Source organism: Pithys albifrons, chromosome 25, assembly GCF_047495875.1.
Source record: "Pithys albifrons albifrons isolate INPA30051 chromosome 25, PitAlb_v1, whole genome shotgun sequence".
Classification (NCBI taxonomy): domain Eukaryota; kingdom Metazoa; phylum Chordata; class Aves; order Passeriformes; family Thamnophilidae; genus Pithys; species Pithys albifrons.
In genome coordinates, this window is record NC_092482.1 from 5,856,889 (window position 1) to 5,874,456 (window position 17,568).

At 66.8% G+C, this 17,568-nt stretch overlaps 1 protein-coding gene across 5 annotated transcripts; it reads right to left on the reverse strand.

Moving 5' to 3' along the window:
- Positions 1-2,153: 2,153 nt before the first annotated feature.
- Positions 2,154-15,016, reverse strand: ADAM11 (ADAM metallopeptidase domain 11). Of its 5 annotated transcripts, XM_071577270.1 has the most exons (27): positions 14,763-15,014; positions 13,146-13,348; positions 11,762-11,838; positions 11,321-11,387; positions 10,854-10,939; positions 10,707-10,773; positions 10,520-10,568; positions 10,349-10,416; positions 9,889-9,963; positions 9,729-9,800; positions 9,072-9,238; positions 8,910-8,994; positions 8,733-8,823; positions 8,578-8,629; positions 8,333-8,432; positions 7,987-8,058; positions 7,801-7,893; positions 7,630-7,710; positions 7,499-7,549; positions 6,862-6,925; positions 6,690-6,789; positions 6,490-6,609; positions 5,624-5,792; positions 5,430-5,544; positions 4,885-4,975; positions 4,425-4,442; positions 2,154-4,111 (listed from the first exon to the last, which is right to left on the reverse strand). In XM_071577270.1, exons 1-27 carry the CDS (start codon positions 14,818-14,820, stop codon positions 4,096-4,098), a joined length of 2,307 nt encoding a protein of 768 aa, XP_071433371.1. In that variant the 5' UTR covers positions 14,821-15,014; the 3' UTR covers positions 2,154-4,095. The 5 variants fall into 5 exon arrangements, with proteins under 5 accessions (XP_071433371.1, XP_071433369.1, XP_071433373.1 ...); XM_071577268.1 differs by lacking the exon at positions 4,885-4,975 and having other exon boundaries at positions 4,200-4,442; positions 14,763-15,016; XM_071577272.1 differs by lacking the exon at positions 4,885-4,975 and having other exon boundaries at positions 14,763-15,015.
- Positions 15,017-17,568: the final 2,552 nt, after the last annotated feature.

A 17,568-nucleotide genomic window follows, 5' to 3' on the forward strand; every position in this document is an offset into this window, starting at 1 on the left:
TGAAGACTCTGAATAACTCAAGGTTCAGGAGCAGCCTGTGCATCTGGAATGTTTCTGACTCACTCATCCGTTGGTATCTCAACACCAGCCCAAAATAGCTCCGTGCTGTGGTGCAGGGGGCAAAGCAGCACCAAACCCTTTATGGGGCACCAAGATGCCCCTGCAGCAACAGGCACTTGGTGCCAGGGGCACAGAGACACCCCATTTTCTCCCAGCCCTGCTCTGGCTGGGGAGGGCATTGTGGTGAGGGGGCAGTGATGGGGGCACTGGTGCAGACCCCCAGCCCTGCCAGCCACTCACCTTGTGCTCAGTGCCGTGGCCAGAGGGACCTGCAGAGTCTTCCTCACCCCACACCATCCTCTGTAAGGCCTCAGTCCGTGGGGACAGAGCAGAGGATGGTGGTGATCACTTGAACAACATGGGTCGGACCCTTCCAGAACCAGAGAGAAGCCCCTGCCTCAGGCCACCCGAGGGAGGCAGCCCCCCGGGACCACCCTGGCAGCCCCCTCGAGGTGCTCAGGGCACCCCCAGCACCTCGGACAGGAGCATGGGCTCCATGCTCAGCATCTCCCCGCAGGGTCTTGGATACAGGGTGGTTCCCTGCCATGCATGGGGGCACCAGAACGGGTCCCTTCACGGCTCTGTGGGGTGGGGGCACCCCCATCCCCATGCTGGGGGGCTCCGGGAGGGTTGGTCGCAGCAGGAATTGTCCTGCATCCTGCCCCTTGTCCCCGGTGGGCAGAGAAGGGGTCGGTCCCCGGCAGTGATTGATGCTCGTGTGGTGACCCCCCGAGCACGGAGGATGTGCTGCACTCCCCGCCCGTGCCCGTGTCCCTTCACTCCGTCCTCCCCGAGCGGCGCGGGGGCCGCGGGGACACGCGTGGCCCTGGAGAATCTCGGGGACATCAGAGCATCTCCTGCGGGTCCAGTCCAGGCGCGCATGGGCTGGGGTGGGAGAGCCCTCTCCTGGTCGGTGCGCCGAGCGGTGGCTGTGCCGGGGAGTCCGACTGTGCCAGGGATCCCGACTGTGCCGGGGAGCCCGACTGTGCCGGGGAGTCCGACTGTGCCGGGGAGTCCGACTGTGCCAGGGATCCCGACTGTGCCAGGGAGCCCGACTGTGCCAGGGAGCCCGACTGTGCCGGGGAGTCCGACTGTGCCGGGGAGCTCGACTGTGCCGAGGAGCCCGGCCCACCCCAGCCGAGCACACCTAGGCTGCTTCCACGGGAAGATGCTCCATCGTCGCTGGTCCCCCTGGGACCCGCGGTCGCGTCCCCCTGACCCCCTGTCCCCCTCTGCCAGGGTTTGCTGCCAGGATTCTGCGCAGTGCTCACCCAGATAAGAATGTCCCTGGGAGAGGACAGTGTTCTTGTGCTGAGACAGGGATGGAGCAATGTCCCCGTGGTGGGACAGGGATAGAACAGTGTCCCCGTGGTGGGACAGGGATGGAGCAGTGTCCCCATAGTGAGACAGGGATGGAGCAATGTCCCCGTGGTGGAACAGGGATAGAACAGTGTCCCCATGGTGGGACAGGGATGGAACAGTGTCTCCGTGGTGGGACAGGGATGGAGCAGTGTCCCCGTGGTGGGACAGGGATAGAACAGTGTCCCCGTGGTGGGACAGGAATGGAGCAGTGTCCCCGTGGTGGGACAGGGATAGAATAGTGTCCCCGTGGTGGGACAGGAATGGAGCAGTGTCCCCGTGGTGGGACAGGGATGGAACAGTGTCTCCGTGGTGGGACAGGGATGGAGCAGTGTCTCCGTGGTGGGACAGGGACTGGTGTCCATGATGGGACAGGGATGGAGCAGTGCCCTCGCCCAGGGACTGAGTAACCCTGTGGCAGGACAGGGAGCAGCCCTGTGTCCCCGCAGTGGGACAGGGTCCCGAGCCGGGCAGAAGCTCGGAAGGAGGGAGCTTGGTGGCACTCGCCGTGCGCCATCGTCTCCATACTGGGGGACACACTGGGTGGGACTCCCGATTCAGACGAGGAGATTGTGAGGGATGGACCAGAGTGGAGTGCGGGACACGGGGAGGACATCAGCGGGATGAGCTGGTGGAGACCAAGGACCGCAGCATCCCCGCGGATGAAATCTGGGGCTGCTCCCGCCTGCCCGGCCCGGCCTCCCCTCCGCGCGCGGGTGAGAAGCAAAGTCGGCTCGTTTTCCAAATCTTTATTGTAAATAAATTTCTGCGACATTGCAGGAGGCGGCCGGGGCCGGGGCCGGGGCAGCTCCGGTGGCTCCAGCACGTGCAAAGCGGGGGCGGGGGCGCGGCACGGGCGGCGGGGGCGGCGGAGCCCCCGGCCCAGCCTGGCCCGGCTGCGGGCGGAGCGGAGCGAGGCGGTGCGGGATGGCGGCGGTGCGGGCGGGGGGCACACGGGGGGTCCCCGCCCCGCTGTGCTTGTCCCCGGCCGCGAGACGGGACGGGGCCCGTGGGCTCAGCCTGCGGGGGCTGGGAGGGTTCTGCTCTCTTGGCTCTGGAAGCACCGGGTGTTCCCCCCACGCCACCCTCATCACGGGCCCGCCCGCCCGCCCGCCCTTACAGCGTTAAAATCATTAAGAAAAATCCCGATATTTATATATATATATTGATTGCCCCAAACTCAGTGACAATGGTGGCCTCTTGCTCCGAGCCAGGGGCGTCCCCTCACCGCGGGGAGCAGCCCCGGCCCTGTGGCTGTGACAGCTGTGGGGACACTGCGGTGACAGTGGTAGAGGTGGGGGTTGATCCAGACCCCTCCCGTGCCCACGGTGGCCCCACGTCCCGAGGTCCCCCAGCTCATCACTCATATGTCACACAAGAAGCCACCACAGAAGCCCAGCCTGGGGATGTCCAGCTGCCCCCATTCCGCTGTCACCTCCCACCCTGTCCCCTGTGGTGCCACCCGTGTGTGCTGTGGGTGCCCAGCGGGGCTGTCACACCAGGCTGGGGGTCACTGCATGCCTTGGCTTGGGGACAGACATCCTCAGTCACCCTCTGCCTCCATGGCAAAGGGGCCCAGTGGTGGGCAGGGACACCAGGCAAGGACACACAGAGAGGACACCCCCTCACTGCCATGGGCATGAGGTGTCATCTCTGGCTGTCCCTCTGCTGAGTGTCCCCAGGAGTGTCGCCACACGTACAGACACACACACCGAGTGTCATCAGGGGTATTCCCCCCACCATGCTGAGTGTCACCTGTGGTTGAAGGGACCAGTGTGGCCCCTGGTGCTCTGTGGTGCTGTGGGTTGGGTGGCCCTACAGAGCCACCCCATGCAGGGTGACATGTGCCACGTGCCGTGGGGAGGGGGAACAACCAGCCGGGGTGGGGGGGCGGGTGCCACAAGCCTGCCCTGGGGCTGGGGTGACACATGTCACCTACAGAACAGCCCCATGTGCCACCAGCCCAGGGCTCACCCTGCACCCCAGCCCCTGGAGGGGTGGGGGGGACTGCTGTCAATTGCCCAGCCCCCCAGCCCCAGTGCCACCAGTCTGGGGTTCATCTGCTTGAGCTGGGGAAGTGGCACGGGGACAGCTCCCATGCTAGGGGAAGAGCTGTCACCCATGGGTGACCTTGAGGTCCCACGGCTTGGGGGGCAGATTAGTCATGACATGGGGGGTTAGGGGGGAGTTTTGGGGGATATATCCCACATGGGGGCTGCTGAGCCACTCTGGGGGACGGAGGAGGCACATCTGAGGGTGCAGTCATTGGCACCCAAGGGCCCCAGCCCAGGCATCTGGCGGGGGAGGACACAACTCCCAGGCCCTGCACTGGGAGAGGGGTGCTGGGGTACTGGGGTGCTGCTGGCCTGGTACTGGGCTGTACTGGCCTCATCCTGGGGTCCACGGGGCTGCCTTTTGGAGGCCCTGGGCCCCAGGCTGGAAGATGCTGCTGGGGGGCAGAGGGGGCTGTGGGGCGGGGGCTCCCCGCTCGCCCCGCGGTACATTCATGCCGGTGCCGCCGGCCCGGGGGGCCCGGACATTCGCAGCGGTGCCGTGGGGGCTGCGGGTGGTCCCGGGTGCCCCCCACCGCTCTCCTCCTCGGCCGGACCCTCGGCAGCACCGCCTCATTTAATTGCTGTTAATGAGGCGCTGGGGGGTGGGGCAGAGCGGCCCCGCTCAGGCCCCCCCGGACCTGCAACACAGAAGTGGGGTGTGTTTAGTGGGGGGCTGTGACAGAGGGGTGACACATGGGGGGACACTGAGCTGAAATGAGCCAGCACCGGGGAGGGGGCTGCTGCCAGGCCCCCCCAGCCGCTGTCCCTGTTCAGCCGTGGGGGACAGAGATGGAGACAGCACGGCCGGACACACAGTGACACGGACAGACGGGCCCGGGGGCTCCCACGCCGTCAGGCTGCGGAACGGCGACGGTGACGGTGACGGTGACAGGGACGGTGACGGGACGATGGGGGGGACACGGTTACACTCCCTGCTGCGCCGGGTCGTACCTTCCTCGGCGGATGTTCCTTGGGGGTGGCAGGGGGAGAGGAGAGTAGCATTAGTGCCACCCCCGTGTCGCCATTGTCCCCCACGGCGTGTCCCCCCGCCCCGGTGTCCCTGGTCCCACAGGCAGCAGCAGTGTCCCAGTGCCAGGCAGGAGCACACACAGGGGGCACAACACAGCCCCCACCCCGGCACTCCATGCTGGAGGACAGACACGGCCACGGGGCCAGGGTGACAGTGACACCCGAATGGCACATGCAGGGAGGACAGGCAGGGCCAGGGGGCAGGCAGGGGCTGGGACAAGGGACCAGGCAGGGCCAGGGGACCAGGCAGGGACAAGAGGACCAGAGGCCACACTGCAGGGGATGCCCAGCTGGGGGAACTGGCATTGCCCCAGGAGGGCACAGGCCTGGCCCTGGCACAGTGACAGCAGCAGAGGGGACGAGCCATGCGGTGGCTGCTTACTTAAATCCCCAGCCTGTCCCCCCAAGGACGATGGCAGCCACCAGCACGGCCCCCGCGATGGAGCCGATAATGATATTGGTGCCACTGGGACCTGTGACAGAGGGGACAGGAAGGAGGGGACAGGGTCACACATCAGTGGGAAAGGGACACGGGAACATGGGGACACAGCCCCTGGGATGCCCCAGTGCCATGGGGACTTGAGAAGGGGACAAACCCCGCCATAGGGAACATGTCAGTAGGGAGGACACCAGGACACAGCCCCAGGGCAGTCCCAGTTCCGAGGGGACCTGGGAGGGGGACAAACCCAGCCATAGGGAGACACCTCAGTGGGAAGGGGATGCAGGGACACAGGGACACAGCCCCAGGGACACCCCAGTGCTGTGGGGACCTGGGAGGGGGGGGCAAACCCAGCCCAGCTGCAGCATCTGGGTAGGAGGACACTCTGGACCCCTAGTGTAGCTGGGGGCAGAGTGGGACCGCCAGGCTGTGTGCCATGGGGACAGCAGGGTCACAGGGAGCCCGTTCCCCCTCGCAGGCACACGGACCCTTGTATCGCTCCATCTCTCCCGTCGGCTTCGGTTCCGGGATGGGGTCGTAGACGCTGCAGTCTTTCCCTGTCCACTCCGCCCGGCAGATGCACTTGCCCTCGTTGCTGCAGACCTGCCAAGGGACGGTGTCACCCGCCGTGCCCCCAGCCCGTGACACTCCCAGCCCCCTTCACCCCCGCCGTGCCCCTCACCCCGTGGTCGAAGCAGATCTTCCCGTCCCAGCTGCCGGGGCAGGAGCTGAAGTTAAAGGCGGTGGATGGAAGGCATTTGCGGTCGAGACAGAGCATTCCGGGCCCGCAGGGCGTCCCGTCCTCCACGTAGCTCAGGTCTGAGCCGTCCACCAGCTGCACGTGGCCCCCCCTGCGCCGGGACAGCCAGAGCAGTGACACCGGCACAGCCAGAGTGGTGACACCGGGACAGCCGGAGTGGTGACACTGGCACAGCCAGAGCGGTGACACTGGGACAGCCAGAGCGGTGACACCGGGACAGAGAGAACAGTGACACTGGGACAGAGAGAGCGGTGACACCAGGACAGCCAGAGTGGTGACACCAGGACAGCTGGAGTGGTGACACCGGGACAGCTGGAGCGGTGACACCGGGACAGATAGAGTGGTGACACTGGCACAGCCGGAGTGGTGACACCGGCACAGCCAGAGTGGTGACACCGGCACAGCCAGGGTGGTGACATCGGCACAGATAGAGCGGTGACACCGGCACAGCCAGAGTGGTGACACCGGGACAGCTGGAGTGGTGACACTGGGACAGAGAGAGCGGTGACACCAGGACAGCCAGAGCGGTGACACTGGGACAGCCGGAGTGGTGACACCGGCACAGATAGAGCGGTGACACTGGCACAGCCAGGGCGGTGACACTGGGACAGAGAGAGCGGTGACACTGGCACAGCCGGAGTGGTGACACTGGCACAGCCGGAGTGGTGACACCGGGACAGCCAGGGCGGTGACACGGGCAGCTAGGGCGGTGACAGCGGCACAGCCAGGGTGGTGACACCGGGACCGCCCTGCCCTGGGGCCACCCCTGTCCCTGCGGTGACACCCACCTGCAGTCCACGTAGCGGTTCTGGTGGAAGAAGGTGGTGGTTGCGATCTCCCCGCTCAGCTCCCCCAGCCGCGGCGACCCCGAGATGTTGGCGCAGAGGAGGAAGCCGCAGAGGACGTCCCTGCAAGGCAGCGGTGGGGTCGCCGCGGTGGCAGGTGACACCAGGAGCGGCGCGGGCAGGCGGGGACGGGGGGCACTCACTGCTTGTTGCACTGCAGCCAGCCCGGGCCCTCGCGCCCGCAGTTCCCCCGCTCCGTCCCCTCCACGTTCAGCTTCTCGTAGCAGAAGCGCTCGGCTGAGCCTGGGAGAGAGTGTCACCTGCCTGTCACCCGCCTGTCACCCCCCGTGCCCCTCAGCCCAGGTCGACACTCACCGCGGCCCCACAGCGCGTTGCACTGACGGTCTCGGGTTTTGCAGCGCCCACCGTAGCACCGTCCCTGTGAGAGGGGAGGGGGGTCAGGGGCTGGAGGGGGGTCAGGGGCTGGAGTGGGATCAGGGGCTGGAGGGGGGTCAGGGGCTGGGGAGGGGTCAGGGGCTGGAGGGGAGTCAGGGGCTGGAGGGGAGTCAGAGGCTGGAGGGGGGTCAGGGGCTGGAGGGGGGTCAGGGGCTGGGGAGGGGTTTGCAGGTGTGCATGGCTGTGGAGATGGTGCAGGGACACCAAGCCCCTCACACACGAGGCTGGCCCCAGGGCCACCACCCAGCTCTCGTAGGGCAGAAAGTGGGAGCCACACGTGGGCACAGCCACGGGACAGCAGTGGGGTCACGGGGACCCCTGCTCACACCAAACCCCACACAGACTGGTTTGTGATGAAAGGGACCTTAAAGACCATCCATTCCACCTCCCTGCCATGGGCAGGAACACTTTCCACTAGACCAGGTTGCTCCAAACCCTGTCCAGCCTGGCCTTGGACACTCCCAAAGCGCTTCCAACACGCCCAAGCCCAGATGGTGGAGCCCACAGGACATGCCCAGTTCCATGGCCCTGTCTGGCCACACAGGACTGCACTCACCTGCTCGTTCTCACAGAAGTATCCATCCAGCTTGTGGAGGTTGGGGGGACACTGTGGGGACACAGAGAAGAGGACAGTGATGCCACATGGCCTGACAGTGTGTCCTCCAGTGTCCCTCAGCCCCCCCTTACCTGGCTGGAGTCCCCGGTGCAGCTCTCAGGGATGTCACACTCATTCACAGCCTCCCGGCAGGACACACCCCGTGGCTCATACTGCAGGGGGGATGAAACCAACACATCAGGAGTGGGACGCATCCCCAGATGCGGCCCCCCCGGGGCGCCCCGACTGCCCCCAACTCGCACCTTGCAGCCCTTGCAGCAGAGCCCGTCGCTGCACATGGCGTCGTGGGTCAGCGTGCACTTCTTGCAGCAGTTTCCCCCGCTCCTGGCGCACTCCTGTGGGGACAGCAGCGGGAGGCAGTGCCATCAGCCCCCTGGCAGCCCCGGCAGCGTCCCCAGCGCTGGGAGCAGCCCCCCGGCCCCGCTCACCGCCAGAGAGCCGCAGTCGCACTCCTCGCCCGCCTCCACGAAGCCGTTCCCGCACTCCGGAGGGTCCAGGAGCTGCCGGGACCGCGGAAGGGACATCACACACACATGACAGCTATTTTGGGCACCTCGAGCCAGGTGCTGCCATGAGCCCCCCAAAAAGGGCATCACATCCCCGGGGAACGGCGGCACCCCCAAACCACTGACAAGCGCGAGAGTCCAGCTCTTTGCCCCGCTGGCGACCCCGCGCCCAACATCAGCACCGTTACCTCGGCTGTGGCAGGGGTTGGGGACCCCACAGGTGCCAGGGGGCCCCGGGAGCCACCCCCAGGGCCGGGGGGCCTGTTACCTTCAGGGGTTTGTTGAAGAGGCAGCTGCCGCCGCCGTCCTGCAGAAACTGGTTGTACTCGTCGATGCTGCAGCGGGAGAACTTCCGCGGGAGGTAATACCTGTGGGTTGGGGTCACTGCCACCCCCTGCCCTGCCTGGGGGCACGGCCGGGCACCCAGACCAGGGCGGAACCTTCGGCACTGCCCTCACCGGTGACACAGGGGGTGCAGGGGACGTGGCAGTGCCATCCCGAGCGGGCACCCACCCTGTGTCCTCCATGATACAGCCCAGCCACGAGTCCGGACACCTGCAGTCCCCTGGGAGGAGAGGAGAGGGGCTGGGGGTGCTGGCTGTCCTGTGCCAGCCCGGTGGCACCGCGGTGTGTCCCCACTGTCCCCACTCCCCTGGGGCGGTGGGTACCTGCGGCCGTGCGGTGTTTGTTCCACATCATGCCCACGTTCTGCCCCAGGGTCTGTGCCAGCGTCACCGCCATGGCAGCCACGTTGCCGTACTGCGGGACCGACGGGGTGTCACCGCAGGGACCCCCGTCCCGTCCCCGTCCCCAGCCCGCCCCCGCGGGGGTCTCTCCGCACCCACCTCGTTGACGCCCCCGGCGCGGGCAGGGGAGCAGATGCCGCCCACGAAGGCGGTGCCGCTGCGGCTGCTCTGGAACGTCCGACCCCTGCGAGGAAGAGGATGGTGGGGAGGGGGGGACGCGGCCCTCTGTGCCGGGGGATGACACGTGGCCGTGGTGCTCACGAGAAGAGGTGGACGGTGTCGCTGTGCTCCGCCAGCCCCTCGCGCCGGTACTTCACGAACTCGTTCAGGGTCTCCAGGGAGTCGGGGCCCATCCGGATCCGGTCCTCGGCCGCCCACGTCTCCATGGCCACCAGCACGATGCGGGTGTTGAGCTGCTCCTTGTAGATCTACAGGGACGAGGGGACAGTGCCAGTTACCGGGGACAAACCCCTGGGGACAAATCCCCCAGGAGCTGGGCACACACCCGTCCAGGGACAATTCCCCAGGGACAAACCACCAGTGGGACAAACCTACCAGGTGCCAGAGGAAAAAAATCGTAGGAAAAACACCCTGGGGATAAACTCGCAAGGGACCAACTCAGCAGGTGCTGAGGACCAACCCTCTGGGATAAACCCACCGGGAATGAGGGACAAACCCATCAGCTGCTGGGGACAGTCCCCCTCAAGGACAAACCCCCAGGGACAAACCCACCAGGGACCGGGGATAAGCCCCCTCTCCAGGGATAAACCCACAGGGGACAAATTCCCTGGGAATGAACCTCCCCAGGGACAAACCCACCAGGTGCCAGGGATAAGCCCACCCAGGGACAACCCCCTAGTGACAAACCCCCCTAAGAGACAACCCCCCCGAGAAGCACCCCCAGGGCATCCCCCTCACCATGTCAGCCAGGTTGACCACGGACTTGGCATAGTTGCTGGTGAGAACCACGGACTTGCGGAGCTGCAGGAACTGGGGGGACACCAGGGGTCAGGTTGGGTTGGGGGGGGCACCCCGACCCCCCACACTTCCCACCAGGCCCAGGAACCCCCACGCTCACCAGCTGGTGGTCGTTCACCACGGCCAGCTCGATGTACTTGGTCTCACTGTGCACCGTGTGCTGGGCTCGGCGGACCTGCCGAGGGACCCGCAGCTGAGCCGGCTCGGCGGGGTCTGCCACCCAAACGGGGCTCCTGCCCCCCAGACGGGGCCCCTGACCCCCAAACGGGGCTCCTGACCCCCAAACGGGGCCCCTGACCCCGCCAAGGATGTTTGGGATGCAGGGAGTGGAGAAAGTCACTGGGCGGGCTTGGGATGTGGCCCCTCCAGCATTCCAGTGGGTCCTCTGGGCATCCCAAGCCCAGATAGAACCAGCACCCCACAAACATGATTCCAGCACCCACAGACCAGCCAGGCTGTATCAGCGACCAGCAGGCAGAGACCAGCTGAGGTCAAGCACCCTTGTCCCCTGTCCCCTGGCCTCTGTGCCCTGCCCTGTGTCCCCTGCTGTCCCCACTAACCTGCCGCCGCCGCCGCAGCTTTGGTATCCCACCCGTCACACGCTGGCTCAGCGAAGGGAAGAGGCAGCCTGGAGGGAAGGGACAGACCTGGTGGGACACCAGGACACGCGGCCACCAAGGCCACTGCCACCAGTCCCTGGGGACAAGTGCTGTCTCTGCACGAAGGCTCACCCAGTTGGGGACAGCTGGGGACACGCTGGACGACGTGCGGTCGAAGGCCCTGAAGGGAAATGAGTGTCATGGCCGTGTGTGGAGGGGGGACTGCCCCGTCTCTCTGTCCCCAAGGCTGCCCCCAAGCCTGTAATGCTGCCGTGGGGAGACAGGCAGCCACATAGCTGGTCCCAGTGCCACCACTCACCTGCCCGTGCTCGGTGCCCACCCGGGGCTCGATCAGGTAGGTGGCTCGGCCGTCCGAGAAGACCCCACTGGAAGCAGAGATGGGGGTGTCGGGGTGCAGAGGGTGCAGCCCCCCCCAGCCCCCCTTTTGGCACGGGGGGGTACTCACCGCAGGCCCTGGCAGCTGGAGAGGGCAGCGAAGGAGTGGGGCTGCCCCCGGATCCGGCCCTGGTAGTAGCAGTGCTCCCCCGCGCCCTGCGGAGCGGGGACAGTGCTGAGCACCGGGGTCCCATCCTGCTCGCACCCCCAGGGGCTGCACCCCGGGCTGGGGGCTCTGGGGCTCAGTGCCTGGCACCCTGGGCTCACTCCCACGGCACCGTGGCATCCCCATCACCACCCCTGTGTGAGGAGCATCCTCTGTCACCATGGCAATATCCCATGCACAGGCTGGGCACCCCAGGAGCACCCGGGGCAGGGGGGAAGCTGAGCTGTGGGGGGCCACTCCTGGGTTGCTTCTTTACAAACGTGCCACCGCGACCCCAGCGCTGGCACGGCACAGCATGGCATGGTCTGGCACGGCATGGCATGGTGTAGCACAGCATGGCACGGCACGGCACGGTGTGGCACGCAGCTTACCGTGCTGTGGCTGCCGTTGCTGCCCGCGCCGACGTGTCGCTCCACGTAGTGGGAGGCGAGGAGGTGGCTGCCGGGAGTAGGTGGGGGGTGAGAGGCCATGGGGTGGGGAGGAAGAGGAGGAGGAAGAAGGAGACCACAGCAGCCATCCATGCACACAACATCACCTCAGTGTGGGAGACCACCCACTCAGTATGGGAGACCACCATAACCACACATATACATGGACTCACCCCAGCGTGGGACCCCCCGGTTTGGGAGGGTGCCCCCACCCCATGGACCCCTCTCCCCTGGGCTCAGCCCCCAGCACTGAAGCTGGGACAGCTTTGCAAACCCCCCATCTCTGAGCACCCGCAGCTCCTCCACTCCCTCCCTCCTGCTGGGGGGCAGCAGCAGCCCCACGGCGGGTGCCCCCCGCCCATCGGGACCTCCCGGGTCACTCACTGGTTCAGCCGGAGGTCGAGGGTGAAGGCGGAGCCGAAGGCGTGCACCACGAAGCTCACCTGCGCCAGGTGCAGCCCCTGCGGGAGAGCCAGGGCCGTCAGCACCCCCAACTAATGACTAAAATAGCAATTAGACCCCCAACCCAAATACGCAGACTGTAAAGCTGCACTTTTAAGCCTCAAAAATTCAGCATAAAGGAAATCACTGGGATTTTTCCTCAAACCCATCACCCTCCCTGTGGTACCGGCTGGGCACCCGGGCTCCATCGTTCCCTCCCCAGGTGTCCCGGTGGGGTGGGGGTGCTGGAGGGTGCCCTCGGCGCTGGGCTCGGCCCGGCCGCGGCAGCCGAGCCGGCGCTTCCCCCACCCTGCGGCGCCCGGCACTCCTGACCTAATTCCAGCCGCCGGCAGCGGGCGATGGAGCGGGAGCGGCAGCGGGAACCGAGCGCTGCGGCGCGGCCTGAGACCCCCCAGAAGCACCGGGCGGGACCCATCCCCAGCAGCGGGTCCCTGCCGATCTCCGGCGCTCCACACAGGGAAAAGCCAAACTCGCCCTAGGATGTCCTGTCCCTTCCCTGGGAACCCCGCACAGCTCGGGATGGGGACACAGGGAGGAGGACCCGTTTGTCGCCACGGGGGGATGTCCCGGCCCGGGAGCGCATCCCCCGGGTCAGGCAGCGCGGCCGAAGAGGGTCAGCAGGGCTCTGCCGCCGGGACCCGGCCCGAGCTCCCCGGATCCCGGCGCTCCATCCCCGCGTGACTCTCTGGTTTAACACCGCCCTGGAGCTTCGCCAGCGCGGCGCTGCCGGCGCTTCCCGGCGTCCGGCGGTTTCACTCGACGCCGGGTGTAAACCACCTTTGCGGCGAGTGCAGCTCATCAGTCCCCGTTATCCGGCGCGGGCGGGGATCGATGGGCGCCGGCCTGGGCGGCTGCCAGAGCCCCAACCCCCTGTGCCCGATGTGGCGCTCCCTGAAACGCTGGGAGAACCAGCTGGGGGCGGGGGGGGCATGGGGAGCAGCACTGGATGGGACAGGGGGGGCTGCCCCCTCACGGCCAGGATCCCTGATCCATCCCCACCGGAGCCGCGAACTCGTTCGTTATCCCATGGGAGCCCTGCCCGCCACCTGCCCGTTCCCGTTCCACCTCTCCCAACGCCCGGGCGCTGCCAGTACCCGACTTAATGGGATTTCGAGGCACAATTCAGTGTTCCTCTGAAGTGGATGGCAGTGGAATGGTCCCTGGAGGGACGCGGGCTCCAGTTTGGAATGCCGGTGCCCACACATGTGCTGGGGGACAGCTGGGCCAGCGCCGGTGGCTGCCTGGGGACCTGCCACCCACCAGGGACCCCGGACAGGGAGCGGCTCGAGGGCTGTGGTTTACTCACGGGTCCTCCTCCTCCTCTTCCTCCTCCTCTTCCTCCAGGCTCATTCCGCACCCTGGTGTCCAGCTGATGCTTCGCAACTTCTCCTCCTCCCGAGCTCTGCCCCACCAGCCTGCTGGGGTGGGTGATCTGGGAGACCACCCGCCCGTCCTGCCATCCGGCCCGCGGGAGCCTCCGCGGCACCGGCCCGGCCTGCGCGGCGGGACCTGCGGGACAAGGGACGGCGGGCGGTGACCCTGGCGGGGCTGGGACACACAGGGTGGGGACGTGGGGGGGCTGGGGATGAAGTGGGGTGGGGACAAGTAGGGCTGGGGACACAGGGGGATGGGTACAAGGAGGGACAGGGACATGGGGGGATGGGGACACAGGGGGATGAGGACGGGAAGGGGAAGGACGGGATGAAACACAGAGAGATGGAGTTGGGGCACACGCTCAGGGGATGGCCCAAGTGTGGCACTGCATCCCGAAGGGGACACCCGTGTCCTGGATGGGATCCCCGGGGAATGTGGAGGGTGGGTGGACAGCTGGGAGACATCGGGGGCGCTGGTGTGTCCAGGAGGGGACACCCAGGGAGCACGGGCTGGGGGGTGCCCAGGGGTTGGGGGGGACCAGTATGGGAACACATCTCGGGGCGGGGGAAGCTCAGGGGGCCTCAGATGCAGTGGCAGATCCTGGAGGGGACAACCGGAAGACACGGGGGGCTGATAAAATGATGGATCCCAGAGGGGACAACCAGGGGACAGGGAGGACTCAGAAATGCCATCACACCTGGAGGAAAGGCTGGAGGAGGGGTCAGCATATCCTGGAGGGAACATCCAGGGAAAATGGGGGATCGGAATGGGGACACATCTGGGAGGAGACACCCAGGGGACAATGAGGGCAGGGAAGGGGACACCACACAGTGGGAGATGGAAGACTGGTAGGGGGACACCCCCCCAGAGGGGACACGGAGGGGACAGCAGGACTGGTGCAGGGACATCTTTGGAGGGGACACGGGGTGGGGGGGATCGCTATAGGGACATATCGCAAAGGGACATGGAGAGCTGCTATGAGGACATCTTTGGGGACACTCAGGGGACGGAGGAGCAGAGATGGGGACACATCATGGAGGGGACATGAGGGGCAGCTATGGGGCCACCTCCGGAGAGGGGACATGGGGGGCCGCTGAGAGGACAGAAATGTGGGGGGCGCGGGGATGGAGCAGGTGCGGCGCCGGGGGGAATCGCGGGGCTGGGGGGCAGGAGCGGGGCCGGGACTGGGGGCAGGTGCAGCACTGGGGGGCAGGTGCGGGGCCAGGGGCAGGTGTGGGGCCGGGACTGCGGGCAGGTGCGGGGCCAGGACTGGGGGCAGGTGCGGGGCCGGGACTGGGGGCAGGTGCGGGGCCAGGGGCAGGTGGGGAGCCGGGACTGGGGGCAGGTGCGGGGCCAGTGCCGGTGCGGGGGGGGTCGCGGGCCCGGCCCCTCCCGGGGCTCTGCGGGGCGGCGCTGCGGAAAAATGTGTCGATGCAGCGAAAAAGCCGCAGCGGCGGCGGCGGCGGCGGGGCCGGGAGCGGAGCGGGGCGATGCGGGGCCGGTTCCGGGGGCGATGCGAGCGCGGGTGCGGGTGCGGGTCCGGACCTACCTGCCCGCGGGGCGAGCGAGAGCAGCGCGGCCAGCAGCCAGCCCCGCAGCGGGCTCATGGCTCCCTCATGCTCCACAAGCGGCCGCGCCGGGCCCGCCGCGCCGGGGACCGTCACCGTCCCGTCCGGCCCCCCCGCCCCGGGCCGGGCCGGCAGCGCCGCCCCCGCCCCGCCCGCCCGCGGCCCCGGGCCCGCCGGACCGGACCGGCACCGGCACCGGCAGAGCCGGCAGCGGCACCGGCAGCGCCGCCCCGGGCCCGCCCCGCCCCGCCCGGCCCCGCCGCCCCCGGTACCGGCCCCTTCCCCCCTTCCCCGCCCCGGCTGCCGCAGCGCCGCTGGCACCCGCGGCACTGCAGCACCGGAGCCCCGACCGGCATCACCCCCCCATATGGTACCGGAGCCCCGGCCGGCATCACCCCCCGGGACAGCATCACTCCCCCCGGCTGGTACCAGACCCCCCGGCCAGCACTGGGTACCCCCCACCCTGGCCGGAATTCGAGTGGGCCAGCCAGTGCCAGACCCCCCGACCGTATCAGTGTCCTCCCCCATCCCAGACAGTACAGGGGAACCAGGACTGGACCCCCCGAGGTCTGGACCCCCCAGGCCAAAAGCAGACTGTTCCCAGGCATTACTGCTTCCCTACCCCCCCACCCCCCCAGGGCAGTACTGCCCCCCACCCACACACCAGTGCCAGCCTCTCCACCTGTACCAACCCCCTCCACATCCCTCCCAGGCTCCCCAGCCAGCACACAGTCCCCAGCTGGAACTGGAACCCCCCAGCCTGTACAGAGCCACCCTCACTGGGACCGAGTCCCCAGAGCCACTCCAGACAGGACTGGAGCTGGTTCCAGGCTCCCAACCAGTTCCAGGGCCCGTGGCCATTATCAGAGCCCCCTACCCAATCCCAGCTGGGGTTGAGCCCCTGTCAGGTCCCTGGTCCAGAGCAGGTGTTGGCTGTGGGAGCCCAGCTCTGGATGGAGCCAAGGGGGGTTTCAGGGGCTGGTACTCAAACCAGGAGGGGAGTTCTGGACTCAGTGAGGGGCCAATGGCACTCAGGGGTGCTGTGGTGTCCTCACCCTCAGGAAGGCCCCAGGACAAGAACCCCTCACAGGTTGCTCTGATTTCAGGGGATGCTGCAAGGCTGAATTTCTCCCCTGGGGATAATGGTGCAATTTTTGGACAGACAAGCCCAAATAACTCCTGTTTATTGCAGCTTGGGGGAGGGGAGATGCAGCACCGTGGAGGGTGACATCCCATGGGGGGAAGGTGGCACAGCCCCAGGCACCCCCAGGAGAGGCTGTCCTGTGGCTCTGAGCCCCAGGTGGTGGGGACTCCAACCAGCACAGGGGGACTCATCCCTCGGGGCTGGTCACAGGACAGAGACCTGGAGACCATAACCCCAGCTCTTCCTCCCAGGGGTGCCCAGAGCCACGCCTGGGTGGATGCTGTGGCTCCCCATGGAGCGTGCTGGACAGTCCCTGCCCGTGCCTGACCAGGGACACAGGGCATGGCCAAGCCACCAGAGCAGGGGATGCAGGCACTGCAGTGGCCCCAGCTCAGCCCAGAGGGCCAGGAAAGTCCCTGGATCCCCCCCAAAAGACCAAGTTGAGGGTCATGAACCCCCGCTTCACATCACCCACTCTCCTCCAGGACAACTCGTCCCCCATCTAGAGCCTTTTGGCACATTTTGTGTTACGCCTGCAGCAAGTCCCTCCTGTGCCCCTGGGATCAGGTTGACTCCAGCCCTGCTCCAGGTGCAGTCAGCACTGGGGGCTCGAGCATTGCCCAGGGGCATCCTCACACCCCCTCCCCTGCCAGCACTTCCCACAGTGACTCCAGGGTCTGCCAGCCCCCAAGCCCACAGGGCTCCAGAGAGCCACGCCAGTGTGTGACCCCTCCCTATGGACCCTCCTCTTTTCCAAGCACCTGCTGCCCTGTGCCTGCATCCTTCTCACCCCAGGGCTCCCATACTTGCCGGTGACAAACCTTTGGGTGTCCAGTGGCAGCTCTGCAGCCCAAACCCATCCATGGATGGACAGACCCATCTGGCTTTGTCTGGCCAGGATGCTTGTGGGGTGTTTTCTGCAGTGTTGTGGCATGAGGGTGACAGAGGCCCCTCCTGCCCATGCCCAGAGCCCACCAGGACACCCTCGATGCCAGTCCTGGTCTGGTTTTCACTTTTGGGCAGATGTGGGGGGCAGAAGCATGTAGGGTTGTGAGAGAAGGCAGGACAGGGCAGGGAGCAGGGAGGGGGTCAAGCCCTCCTCTCCCTCCTGAGCTCTGCAGCTCAGCCTGTTCCCATCAGCACTGGCAGAGCTTTAACGACCCCAAGCCTGAAGCAGCCTGGGATGGAAGGGGGCAGGTTCATCTCAGCCTGGTTTTTAGGTCACATTCAGCCTGGATCAGCCCCACACCTCCCTCCAAGATGGCATGGGGCAGGCAGAGCTTCAAAGCTGGGACTTGATACCCTTGGGCCTTTCCAACCCAAACTGTTCCAGGATTCTGTATCTCCAGGCAGAACAACTGACCCAAGGGGCCCCTGAAGCAGCTGCTACAGTCCCCGAGCCCAGGGACCCCTACAACATGTCACTGGCCAGTGTCAGGAGGGGGCAGGCTTGGTGAAAGGACAACCCCTGTCACCCCCTTGCTGATCTCCCAGGGCCCAGGAATGCTGCTGTGTGGCATCCCAGTCTCCACAGGGGACAACTTGGAACTCTGGTCACAGGGCCCCTGGAGGGGCCATTCCTGGTCAACCAGGGCACACTCTTCCCTGTCTGAGTGGCACAGACTGGACACTCCCTCCAGGAG

Bases quoted from the DNA above. Each gene is read 5' to 3' on its own strand.
- ADAM11 (XM_071577268.1), bottom strand. From the start codon at position 14,820: ATGAGCCCGCTGCGGGGCTGGCTGCTGGCCGCGCTGCTCTCGCTCGCC. The intron at 6,790-6,861 runs GTGAGTGTCGAC...ACTCTCTCCCAG, and splicing joins CAACGCGCTGTGGGGCCGCG to GCTCAGCCGAGCGCTTCTGC. The intron at 4,443-5,429 runs GTCCGTGTGCCT...GCCACCCCCAAG, and splicing joins AGAGATGGAGCGATACAAGG to GAACATCCGCCGAGGAAGGT.